The sequence below is a fragment of the Salvia miltiorrhiza genome, chromosome 6 (assembly GCF_028751815.1).
Source record: "Salvia miltiorrhiza cultivar Shanhuang (shh) chromosome 6, IMPLAD_Smil_shh, whole genome shotgun sequence".
In the NCBI taxonomy this organism is placed as follows: Eukaryota; Viridiplantae; Streptophyta; class Magnoliopsida; order Lamiales; family Lamiaceae; genus Salvia; species Salvia miltiorrhiza.
Window position 1 is genome coordinate 44,780,165 of NC_080392.1, and position 14,055 is coordinate 44,794,219.

The 14,055-nt window shown below is 36.0% G+C and overlaps 2 protein-coding genes across 2 annotated transcripts; both read right to left on the minus strand.

Moving 5' to 3' along the window:
• Positions 1-433: 433 nt before the first annotated feature.
• Positions 434-3,648, minus strand: LOC130989900 (late embryogenesis abundant protein 76-like). Its single transcript, XM_057914058.1, has 3 exons — positions 3,183-3,648; positions 2,786-2,898; positions 434-1,443 (listed from the first exon to the last, which is right to left on the minus strand). Exons 1-3 carry the CDS (start codon positions 3,311-3,313, stop codon positions 647-649), a joined length of 1,041 nt encoding a protein of 346 aa, XP_057770041.1. The 5' UTR covers positions 3,314-3,648; the 3' UTR covers positions 434-646.
• Positions 3,649-6,964: 3,316 nt separating this feature from the next.
• On the minus strand, positions 6,965-11,651 carry LOC130989901 (uncharacterized). Its single transcript, XM_057914059.1, has 8 exons — positions 11,156-11,651; positions 10,979-11,074; positions 10,157-10,267; positions 9,599-9,908; positions 8,920-9,010; positions 8,247-8,583; positions 7,875-8,023; positions 6,965-7,665 (listed from the first exon to the last, which is right to left on the minus strand). The coding sequence occupies exons 1-8, from the start codon at positions 11,444-11,446 to the stop codon at positions 7,164-7,166; spliced, it is 1,887 nt and encodes a 628-aa protein (XP_057770042.1). The 5' UTR covers positions 11,447-11,651; the 3' UTR covers positions 6,965-7,163.
• Positions 11,652-14,055: the final 2,404 nt, after the last annotated feature.

Here is a 14,055-nt window from a genome sequence, read left to right on the forward strand (position 1 = left end):
AATTAGAGAGTGCATTGGCTGTCTTATTGTACATGCAACAAGGCATAATGGATGACATTGAAGACATGATGAATTAATTAGGACTTCATTAGGGTGTAATTAATTCATCATTATTTGTTTTATGAAGTTATGCCTATAAAACATGTATGGAGTTATGTGACAACATGTTTAAGGTGTAAACAAATTCTATGTATACATTAAGAATGATTTAAGTCTCTGGTGCAATATCATGTTATTATTGCAGCTTTGTTTATTCAGTTTTATTGTTTCCTCTCGATTTATTTGGTCAAGTAATTATTATTGTAAGAAAAACTAATATTTATATGAAGAAAGTATTACGTTTATTCACTATAATTATTATTTTTATTCATGAAAACTTATACTTTTATTTATTTTATCAAGTAACTATTATCATATAAAAAAAAAACACCTATATAAAACCTATTAAATCTACCACCAAAGTACATCAAGTCAAAACATAAGAGTACATAATATCAAAATAGAAGGAATGTAAAACCTTCACATTGTAAACCACTATATATATGTAATATGCCTACCTAAATCAAAAATTTATTTAGAAACAAATATGAGAAGCTAAACTTGACAACATCTAAAATCAAGCTCCTTCCCGGCGCAAGTAAACTGCTTATATATCTGCCACGCCGCCTCTCACCTTCTCTCCCACATCGCCCGCGGCTTGCGACGCCTTCTCCTTCGCCTCCTCGTACCTCTGCTTATCCTTCTCCGACAACGAGCCCTTCGCCGACGCGTAGGCATCGCCCACCTTCCCCTTGGCCTCGTCGTACGCGTCCCCCGCCTTCTTCCCTGCATCGCCCGCCTTGTCCTTACCTTCGCGCACCGCGTCTCCCACCTTCTTCCCGGCCTCGCCCGCCTTCTCGGCGGCCTTGTCCTTACCTTGGCGCACCGCGTCTCCCGCCTTCTTCCCGGCCTCGCCCGCCTTGTCCTTACCTTGGCGCACCGCGTCCTCCACCTTCTTCCCGGCATCGCCCGCCTTGCCTCTAGCCGCATTCACCGCCTCGCCGGCCTTACTATACGCATCGGAAGCTTTGTCCTTGGCGTGGCCAGCCATACCCGAGGCCTTATCCGAGCCTTCGGCGTAGGCTTTGTAACTGTGATCCTTGGCGGCCCCAGCAAGATCCGAGGCTGTGTTGGCTGAATCGCACGCGACTTTAGAAGCAGAGTTGTAGGTGTCCTGAGCCTTGTCCTTGGCGCCACGAGCCACGTCGGAAGCCTTATTCCGGGCCTCGCCTGCTAAATCCGAAGCTGCGTTCTTCAGTCTGTCGGCTTGGCCCGAAGCAGATTCGTAGGCGTTATTGGTCTGCTCCTTCGTGACTTGGTTCGCGCCCGAAGCCACATCAGAAGCCATCTTCATGGCTTCACCAACTTTATCCGAAGCCTGGTCCGAAGCATACTTGGATGTCTCTGCACACAAAATATAAAATCATTATTATAAAAAATAAAAAAATCACTAAAAATAAAAACAAATCACTAAAGATGTTCCAAAAATGTTTTGTTTTCTGTAAATAGATTCGGTTAAAATGAACTCCAAAGCCCCAAAACCCCCGGAACTACACCGCATTATAATTATCATGGACGAAAAGAGTAATAATAAATATATAAATATATATACATGAAAAATAAGAATAAAATTCATAATCTAAAAGAATTTTTAGGTATAATCCAAACTTATAATGGTATAAGTTGAAATAATAATAAATAATTATTATTTCATCTCAAACTAAATACTCACTTCGTCTAACAAGAACATGAACATTTGGAAGTACCACGAATTTTAAGAAAATATTAGATAAAAGTGTATTATGAGTAAAAATAGGTCCCACTTTATGAAAAGCAAAGATAAAATGTAAAAAGATTGTGGGGAGATAGTGTACAAAAATAGAAATGTTCATGTTTTTGTGAAACGACCAAAAATGACAAAATGTTGATTTTTTTGTGAGACGGAAGAGGTATATAATAGAAATATAATTAAGCAGATAAAAATTTAAAATATTACTATATTATCAAAGAACAAGTTCGCGTGTTTATATGCAGATATATAGTTTACCGACTTCAATTAAATGCTCATGCACACAGTCACGCAAATTTAAATTTGTATAGTATATATGTGGAAATTTCCTAGGAAGCCACTTTGAACGAAAGGGACATCTAACTTAATTTAAATTTAACCAATAAATATTCCAATGAGTCGAGCTCGTAGTAGTTGGGACATTTAGTAATAACTAGCATTTTCTGAAAGAAAAATATTAATATTATTTATTATGTGTATATATATAATTGATACTAACTCAAGTATTATAAAAAAATTATAAATACAATAAACTATAATTTTAACTAAATATATATCTTAATCAAATATTTTAAATTAAATATCTATATAAAATATATCAAATTAATCAAATTATAACTCTTATAACGATCTTTAATGTGATATTCATATCAAATATTTTGTAATTAGCTGAATTTAAAGTAAATAATGGAGATCGAGAAGGTGTTGAACTAGATTCTTATCAATAGGAAAGACAAAAATAAAAAGTAGGTTACTGCCAATGGGATGGAGAGAGTATAACTCATGAATGAAAAAGAAAAAGAGAAGAAAAGTATAATATGCCGATTTTTTTAAAAAAATTATTATAATCATAAAATTATCATTAAATCTAAAATTCATTTAAATTGAATTTTATATTTTTCATATATCAATTAGATTATTATGAGCAATTAATCTCAAAGGATGTAAGAAACTTACCATATGCTGCGGAATTCAGCGTGTCGGTAGACCTCGACGCTGCATCCGATGTTTTCTCCACCACATTTTGAGCCACATTCTTGGCCTTATCCGAATCCACCAACCCGATCCCTCTATAAACCAATAATTACAAATCAAACAAAAATAGTTAAATAGGAAATGAACATATATATACACTACAAGAAAATCGCTAATAGATGACGGCCCAAAAGTGTCATCTATTAGAAAATCGCCCGTCATAAATGAAGGTTTTCAGGCTTGTCGTCTATGACCGCCCCGTATAGACAACAGGCTTTCAGAAAACCGTCGTCATTGTCTATGACCTGAATTCTTGTAGTGACATATTGAGAAAAAGGATTAAATTGTGGTGAAGATCGAAAAGGGTTTGTTTAGTTACTCGGATAATTTGTTGAGAGCCCAACCGGTCCAAGAATCAGCTTGATCCTCCGCCGCATCTTCGCCGCAGCACCGCCCCGCGGCAGCCAGACAAACCACCAACACCAAAAACGTGCTCTTACACGCCGCCATCTTCGCAGAATTCCTTCAACAGAGGGGAGAAATTTATGCCGAAATTAAATAAATGTTTGCGAGTTTGGAAGATGTATGAATATGAGAGATTGATGGATTAGGGGAAGTTGGAAGATAAATAGGCAACGTCGGTTGAAGTCGGTTGGAAGAAGACGTGGCGGGTTGCATGGTGATCGGGATTTGTGGAATGTGGCCACGTCATGTTGTTAGGTTTGTTTTCTTTCTTACATAAAAGCACCAATAATAGTGAGCGCAGGTGCATTTTAAAAGGTTTGCCGCTTGGGAAACTGCAACAATATCCGCTTTGTCGGAAATGCAACCATCCAATGTCTAAGCTTATTTATTACTCTCTTCTCATAACGAAAATTATGGGATAAATAATTACTCCATCCATCCGTCCACGATATCAAAATTGGTGATAATTTTGATGTAGTGGAGAAATGGTCTCACCACTTTATGAGATGTGTGGTTGAGATTGAATTTGAGGTGATCTTTTTGTAAATAAAGAGTGTTTGTAAGGATAAAAGATTAAAGTGGACGGTGGGACAATTTCCATAAAAGGAAAGTGATATACTCTTTGCGGACGCCTGATATAGTAAAAGTTGTCCACTTTTGACGGACAGATGGAGTAGATAGTAATGAATATATAGTAAATAGAGTTTGGGCCTCACTATTGTTGTGAGTGAAAGTTTGTACACCCTATTTCTATAAATGAAAGTAGGAAACGATATCACGGACGGTCCGAAATGACAAATATGAAAACGATATCGCGGACGGAGGGAGTATAAGGTATGTATAAAAAAAAAGTTGATCAAAATTAAATGGAGAAATAGTACTAAAATTGATGTGTTAAATAATTGAATATTTTCTAAATATTAAGTATGAATATAATTTAAAATACAACGAATAATTTACAAAAAACAAAAATATGGAGTATTTTTTATGGACAGGCAAAAATAATACTCCCTCCGTCCCACCATTTTAGTCTCTTATTCCATTTTGAGATGTCCCAAAAAGATAGTCCACTTTTCTAATTAATACTATATAAAAATATTGTTTTTACTAAATTAACCTCATTTAATGCTTTACTTAAATGTGAAAAGGATGTGTGAAAATAATAAATAAGGGTATAAAAGATAAAAGTATAAAAATTAAATGCATTTTCTTAATATGTGTGAAAAATGGGAGGGGACTAAAATGGTGGGACGGAGGGAGTAGTAAACATATGATCTTTATGGTCGAATAGAATAGTTTTTATTGGATATGGATAGGGCTGGAAAAATATACCGAAAACTCGGTATACCGGCCATACCGTACCGTAAAATACCGTAAAATATCGAATTTAAGGTATACCGATTTTTTTGGTAAGGTATGATACCGTACCGAAGATTTACGGTAAGGTAAAGGTATGGATTTTCCAGATACCGGGGTATACCGGTGTATACCGATACCGCGGTATATACCGAAAAAATTAATAAATACCGTATTAAAGGTATATACCGGAACACGGTATGATACCGTATTACTGGTATACCGAATATTACTGTATATACCAGTGATGCGGTATCATACCTTATTCCGGTATACCTTAATATTCAGTATATACCGGTAATAAGGTACAATACCTTATTCTGATATACCGCAGTTGTCCGTATATATTGGTATACCGAAAATCGCGATATATATCGTATCAAAATCTATAGTTTTAAAATATATAATATATATTTTTATGTTTATATTTTTAAAAGTATTTATAAATTTTATAAAATGATGTATATAATCTATATTATGTGAATATATACAATTGTACATGAATTTATAAATATCATCAAATGTTACAAAAACAAATAAAATACAGTATATAGTATAAGTGATACAATAAAATAAAATTGTTTATTTTGATATTATATTATAGTTATAATATATAACTAAAATTATTGTTTTACAATAGATTATACATCTAACTTATAATAGTTACATATATAATAGCATAGTTATAATATTAGTATTATATTATAAATAATACTACGTCTAACATATAAATTATATGTAACTTATAACATCTATATAATTTATTATATATTACATGAATGCATACAAGTATGCGAATATAAATATCATCAAATGATATAAAAGTGAATAAGTATGTAAGTTATATCAATATACTGTGTTATGATATCAATATAAATAATTTATACTATATTAAATTATATAACTTACATACTATATTATATTTTATTCACTTTTATATCATTTGATGATATTTATATTCGCATACTTGTATGCATTCATGTAATATATAGTAAATTATATAAATGTTATAAGTTACATATAGTTTATGATTTAATATAATTGAATTATTTATATTGATATTGTAACACAATTATAATATAATATTTGAATTTGCTTTTGTTGAAGTTTAATTGATGAGACTTGAGATGTAGACAATGTTAATTTTGTTATTTTGTGTAGTATATGAATAATTTTCTTAAACAAATTACATCTAACTTACAACATTAATACAACTTATTATATAATATATGAACATGTAAGTACGGGATTATAGATGTAATCAAATAATATAAGTATCTTATAATTATATGATAGTGTTGTTTATATTAATATATATATATATATATATATATATATATATATATTAATAACATAGTTTTATTATCATAATCATGTGATGTGAGTTACATAGTTATATTGTATAGTATATATAATTATGATTATTTTTCTAAACTAAATTATACCCAACTTATAACATAAATATAATTTATTATATAATTTATGAATATATAAGTATGAGACTATAAATATGATAAAATTATATACTTCCATGAGTTATACGATTTGATATAACTATTATGTCATTATTATATTTGTTAAATATTATTCATTATCTAAACATATTTTAAATAAATAAGTTATCAATTTTTTACCGTATTAAATTTTTTCGATTTCGGTAATACCGATTATTTTGGTATACCGTTAAAGTGCGGTATACCGTGAAAGTACGGTATACCGAAATTCGGTAAGGTATACCGAAATAAAGGTACGGTAAAGGTTTTGTATATTCTCCATACCGTACTTAAGGTATACCGAACTAAGGTATACCGTATGTAAAGGTAAGGTAAAGGTATGAATTTTCTCCATACCGGAGGTAAAGGTAAGGTATAAGGTATGGTCGATTTAATAAGGTATACCGTACCGTGCCACCCCTAGATATGGAGGCCATTATATATATTTATTCATTTCAAAAAGTAGCCAGTTATATTTTTTTCACCAAAATCATCTTACTATTTATATAAACAACTTTTTTTCTCTCTTAGTTAAATTATTAGTTAAATTTTCTCTCTTAGTTATATATACGAATATATAAAATGATAACAAATGTTCAATAAATGTATATAAAATATTCAATAAATATAAATAAAATTGTTAAAATATTAATAGTGATAGTGATAGGATTTATAATTATACATGAATTTTTAACATATTTATTTATTTACATATTTATTCTTTCATTGATATTTAGTGAATAAATATAAGAAAAACATTTAACATTTAAGATTATATATAATCCCGTCAAATTGATAATTTATAACCTTTTAAACATTAAACCTTATAAGCTCGTAAAACATCGCATAAGCTCTATAAAACAAGCTTTTCCAAACATTAATAAATCTGTAGTATCGCAATATGCTCTTGAATTAATTGATTTGTTTCGAAAACAAGGTAATATTAAACTAAAAGTAGCAGCTAAATAGAGGATATTCCAAATCAATAGAACCTTTTTGCTCCCGCATGGTACCAAAAATCTCTCATAGGCTTAATGTGAACCCTTTCAAGCCTCAGCTGCAAGTTTTATCCGCTGGTGATGCTCTGCGACTTTATAGTCCACAATCTCATGGAACAGAGTGGAGTCGAGGACGCAGTCGGGCCTTCCGTATACGGCTGCTTGAACGCTCGCCATGAGTTTTGCAATCTCGCGGCCTGAGAAGCCTTCCGTCCTTCTGGCAGCTTCTCGCAGCACATCATCCGATATATCTTTTACGGTAATCTTTTGTGGCGTATTCTTAATGAAGCTGCTGCCCCATTTTGAATCCTTGTCGCCTTGGCCACACAGATACTTTGTCAAATAAAGCTTCAACAATTTGAAGCGCTCATCCTCCCGGGGAAGTGGGAACTCAATGACTTCATCGATGCGATCTGTGACTGCACTATCAAGATCCCCCGGCCTGTTTGTGGCAAGAACAAGGACAATGTCTCTAGATTGGTCTCCAGTTCGGAAGAGCAACGCGTTCAGAGCACTTCGCTGAGCTTCACTCATGTGCGTGCTGTTACGCCTAGGAAGAAGAACAAAAATTACAAATTTTTTAAGTTAATAAAGGAACGCTAAACTAGTTTTGTTCAAAAGAAATAGCGCATAGCAACAAGAACATTAGTATCCCAGTCCTACCAATAGGGTTGAGAAATTTTACGATCATGGAAATTAATGCAGTTTCTTAATCAATTAGATTGCTATATCTACTTCATTTAGTCAACGGATACTTACTCGCATAGGAAAGCATCAGCCTCGTCAATAAACAGGAGTAAACCTCTCTTCGACTTTTTGGCCCAATCAAATATCTCGTGTATTTTTGTAACAGCTTGGGGACCCAAGGGTGCAACATCTCCTCCAGTCATCATGGCATAATCCAAGCCCTGAGAAAATAAATCTAAAATCTTTCAATAAAAACTTAATAGAATGGAGGTGAAGCAGGCTCCACATAGCATTGAGTTAGTGTCATTCTCGGAAAATTAGAGGTCTCAGCAGCTTGAGAGCTCAGTCAAGTAAATCACTAATAACAGAAGACTAAATTTTTTATAGATCATGAAGTAAAAGATTCTCTTAATAACCATTTAAATGATAAGGAAATTACTGTACCGATTTTCTAGCTATTTCCCTTGCAACCATGGTTTTGCCAGTACCAGGAGGCCCATAAAAGAGCATGTTCCGAAATGGTGCCTGATGGATTTTTGTGTTTGATGTAGCCCGAGCAAGATGCTCAATTCTTTTCTGCAGTGAAGGATGCAAGACAACATCCCCTAGAGCAGATTTACTTTTAGCTGCTGTCCCAGCTGCAGTACTATAGCTACGCACCTTAGTGGCTACTCGAGAACCTACTCCAGACCATGGATATTTTGCCAGAGATGATTCTCGAATTAGAGATGGCTGGCCAAGAATTCTATTGACATATCCCCACATTACTCTCGCTCCTTCCCTGTGAGCAAAATAGTATTGAGAGGCCATAGTATTAGGGCTTTTTCACTTGAGCAAAATCCAATACAAATTTTAACATGATTCAGGATAACAGTATTGCATATTTGCGAAACGGAAGGCATGGGTAGCTAAGAAACTAGATTCTCCTTGATCTGAAACATGCAATAGTCCATACAGATCTCACATAAAAGGCACAGGTTCATCAGATTTGATGTGAATCATTGAAGAAATGCACACAAATGCACAACCATTGCAGAAAGTTCAGCATAACTATCCAGTAAACAAATCAGTTCTGTTTGAAAATTAATTATAAACAAAAAGGAATTGCTGACGGGACCTAGTGGTATAAACTCCAGCAGCTAAGGCAGTAGCTCCTCCAACAGTCATGGCCAACCTACTTCTGTCAGTCAACAGAACCCTAAAGCCACCTGAATAAGAAAAATAAGTACATAAAACAGAACTGCTGCAACAAAATTGACAAGAAAACTACTAGTAATGCAGGAAGCATCCAAACAAATTCAGAGAAGAAACCTCAGCCACCAAATAGCACAAGCAAAGTAACCACTAACATGCTTAATAGAATCTTCATAACTACCTGGTGCAGGATTGCTCATTGAACATTGAGATTATGCAAGTTAAATCCCCATTTGATAAAAAAAACCATGCACCTTTCTTCGAGAAAATAAAATTGAGAATAATATAAGCTTGTAAACCCTAATAAATCTACAGATGTCAGTATCCACCTGAGAGAATCATTGATCTCCCCCCACAGGGTTTGTTTACAGTGGTATTAACACTAAGGCTTATAAACCAACCAATGTTGTAATACTCCTAAGGCAGACCTGAGGTGTTTTGCCTCAGCATGCGAGGCGGTAAGCCTCAAGGTGGCCAAGGCGTAAGCCTCAGAATGAAGACAAAACACCTAAAGAAGGGTGTAATAAGATTGTACAGTGGAAATACCTAAAGAAGAAAACCAATGAAAAAACTGCAATCCAGACAAGAAGGTAGATTCAAACCTTCAATGTGACTGAAAGTTGTGTTTATTGCAGCAAGCCACTTGTCTCTTTCACCATTTATTCTCTCCAAAAGCATCCTCCTATTATGGTCTTCAGTCAATTTTGCTTCATGAGCACGTCCTTCTGCTTCAGCCATAGCCTTCACTCTTATTGTTTCCCGCTCTATCTCAGCTCTCTCTTTCTCAGTCTGTCTTTGCTGAGCTTGTATCTGTTCTTCAGTAGCTCGTCTTGCTTGTTCTTTTCTTAGAGATGACTGCTCTTGCATTTGAACTAATTCAACATTATGGCGCTTTTGAGCTTCATGGTCTGTCTGAGGTTATAGCATATAATAAGTTAGACTGCATAGGTTATTGCCAAAAAACCCAGTTCATATAATCATATCTATTCATATTACATTCAGGCTGCAGTTAGGGGTTGACAATGTGAATGAGATTAATGACCACAGTTATAACTATACATGTACGTGTCAATCATTTAAGTAAATGCTCCTTCCAGTTTCATAAATCTATATCATATTCAAATGAAAGAATCATCAAACAAAAAGGAGATCGTTCATACCTGCATTCTTTTGCGAGTCAATTCATCTTCGTATCTCATCATTTGTGCCTTACCCTGCGCCTGCTGTTGATATAAATTCCTTTGGTCTTCAGCCCACTTCCGCTGCTTGTCCTGTAGGTGCGAGTCTTCATTTAGGTCAAGACATACTAGATAAACCAACAAATTTAGCTTCACAATCAGGTATAGTCAGTCAGATTGTTAACAGGGTTCGAGACCAAAGGCATGGGAGAGTTATGGTTAATCATGGAACAAAAATTTTAACATGAATCTTTTGCTCAACATTTGACAACATTATGTTACAGAAAACTTTGAAGAATAAGCAGTTTTTTACAATTCGATTAGAATCTCTGAGTACACAAGGAACCATGCCATGCATTTGGCTGGATGAAACTAATAATAAAAGTTAAATCTTTTTCGAACATTGCATAAAAAAATTGATGATTGATCTGAAGCTATTAATTCCATCATCCCTAAGCAAAATAACATTGAAATCACAATTTCAGAATATCTGCAGCTACTTAGAGCATTTCAGTGCCGCATCCTAATGCCTTAGGCAGAAAGCTAAAACTTTCCTTCAGACACCTCAACTTTTCAAGTTTCCAAGTTCAGCTTTTTTTAGTTTATTTTTCATATTTAACGACACTGAATTGCCATTTAGGTTTATCCAATATCCCAAATATCTAAAGAAAAGTATCCTCACAGCTATAGCCTTGGGGTGGGAAGGGCGTGGCCCTACATCTTCATAAATCATAAATGAACAAATGTTCTCTCAATTTCAAGGCTGAGACAGGGAATGAGAAACAATTTTATACTAGTACTCACAATATCGGCATGAGCTTGAATAGCCTCATAATTAGCCTTCTCTGCGTCCAACTCCGCCAGCCGAGTCTGCTCCTGCTTCCTCATAACCTCGAAAACCTTTAGCACAAGAAACATTAAAAACTGTCAAAATAGCCAACTTTCCACAATAGAAATGACGGCAAAGACTCAAATGATAACCTGTTTCGCATGAGGAGAATTATTAATTTCCCTAAGCGCCTTGGCGCCCCTCTCCAACGCTTCTGGGTCAAAACTGCGCTTAGAGACTTCAACGGCGGGTGCCGCTTGAGGATCCTCACCCTGACCTGAACTGTCCCTAGGGGGACCCTCCGGCTCCGGCGAAGACGACGGAGAAGACGAAAATGGATAGAACCGGAACGGCGAATCAGCGTAGGCGCGGTTATTGGCGGAGGTATACGACGCCGCCATGGCGGCCGCCATAGCCAGCGACGAGAGCCGCGAAGCAGCCATTGATGGAATCAATTGAACTCAAAATAGAAGCAATGACTCTATAATTGCTTTCAAATATGAAACCAGGAAATTGACATCGATGCCGAGAGAAATTTGGAAGAAAGGGTTTAAGGGAGTGGCGCCATGAAAATGGATTGTTAAACCCTTTGCTCCTATTTAGGGCTTGTCAAACAATCAATGGATTGCTACCCAATAATAAATGAACACGTCGATTTTGGCAGGGAGATTTTGGTAATTTACGCCTTTGTTAACCTTTCTTGCCTGAGGAGCAAGCTCTGACCACCAAAAATTTCATTGCATCGTCAAAAAATTCATTTAATCGTCTCAAAAAAAAATTATTTAATCATATGCCCAAATTCTCCTTTTTATGCTATTGTTTATCTTAAACATGATTTTTTTAATCATTTCAACCACAACGCAAGTGCTCTTTTTCCTTTCATAATTTTTTTTCATTGATTTTTCGTTGAAAACATGTTAATAAGACTGATCTTAAGTCTTTTAATTGTGATTTTCAGAGTTTTTAATAGCTGGTGATTTTCTTTTTCCTACTAAAATTTCAATTCTCTCAATCACAACATAAATTACCTTACTTTTTATTACTACTATTATTCACAATGCCTCTGTTTTTTTTTATTATTATTATAAGTCGACTTGACTAGCAAATTACATTAGAAAAAAAAAAAAGAGTGTCTGTCTAAAATATAAAAGAAACGAACAAAGCTCCTGTCACAGCCCGCAATCCCTAAGGATGGTTTAACCGGGGTTATGACTCGGGAAGGGGATTAAGAAGCGGGGAAAGAAAGGGACATTTACTTAACAATCAAACATTTTACGAAAAGAGACATTTATTATATAACACTAGGATCATAACTGATTACTTGGGCAAATACAAGACGTTTGTTCGGGAAGGCCCGTCGAAGTGGATTACCCAACAAAAGAGTATTATACTTAAAATAAAACATTAGCATAATCAGAGTATCTTGCAGCGGAAATACGTGTGAGTTATACATATGAAGATGTATACTCAAGGTTACATTACTGTTCTACGTCTCAAGGGTACATCCGCTCAACTCCACTCCATTCCATCATCCGCTCAACCTACACATTAGGGAAAACAACATGCAGGGCTGAGTAAAAATACTCAGTGAACATATGCCGGAAACATAACATTTTATATCATTTATTGTACTGCCAACAGTAACACACAGGGTTTTACTTGAAGGACATGTGCTTACTAAACATTTTCTTTCATTTCATAAAGTTGGATGCGCATCCCATTTTCAGTCTATATGATCCATATCTGTTCCTTTTACACGCCGGGAAGGAGGCCTCCTTCCACGGACGCTAAGACCGGTCGCAAGCGACACACAGTCTCCATGAGTGTACACGTTAACCCTTACTAGCAAACCTTCGTCTAGCGTAGGGTCCGAATTCGATTTCCTTTATAGTTGGCGAACCAACACAGATAGGATACATACATAAAACATAAACATTTTTGGCAGACAATCATTTCATAAACATTTCCTTTCCTTTCATAAGAACCATTCATCATTTAATCATTTCCATAAACATTTCATTTCATAATAATCATTCATCATTTGAAATATCACAGTTATATCATATCACAGTTATTTAAAAGGGCCGAGCCCAATAGACAGAGGCCCATCAGATTTTAATATCTCAGGCCCATCAATTAATCAAAGCCCAAATTTAATTAAAACAATAAGGCCCAAGGCCCAACCTCATACCAACCCTAAATAAAATACACACACTAACACACATTTTCAGCACACACACACATGCGCTATCATCCCTCCCTCTCTCTCTCGGACGATCTGTCCGCCGCCGCCGCCGTTCAACGGCGGTGCCCGCCGGACGGAGGCCGGCGTCGGCTCCTCTCATCTCTCCCTGAACTCTCCCCCTCGCTTCTCCTATATCCCTCTCGCCTCTATCGCTCATCTCTCTATCTCAAGACAGCCGGAACAAGGCGGCAGACAGCCACCTTCCACGATGCGCCGCCGCCTGGTTCTCCTCTCCGGCGACACGGCCGCCATCTCCATCTCTATCTCCATCTCTTCTATTTCTCTCTCTACACGCCCTGACTCTCTCCCTCTCTACACTCTCATACGCGCACGGACTCGGCGTAAGCCGCGCCGCCGCCGGAAACAAGACAGCAGACGTCCCACCGTGGTGCGCCGCCGCCTGATCCTTCTTCTCAGTCGGAGCCACCTCCGCCTCACCTGAAATCGGTAAACCCTAACTCCCTGTTCTCTTTTCCTTTTTATTTTCCTCATCTTCTTCATTTTAATTAAAAGCTGAAACCCTCTCCTCTTTCCCCTTTCTAGCAGAACAGAGCCAAGGCTCCGCTGCCTTCCGTTGACCATCGGCAGCCCCGCGGCTGCCGCCCCCTAACCTCGATTCACACACACACACAGCAGGGTTTCAAGCCAAGATGCAGTCGAACACTTAGCAAATAGGATTTGAGCATAAATCAAATACTGTAAATGATCAATTGTAAACTGTACACAAACATTCATTCATGTATATTAATCCTTCATGTAATTTCAGTTTCAAAATACATGTGCAAACGTATTGGTGATCGTTGGTTC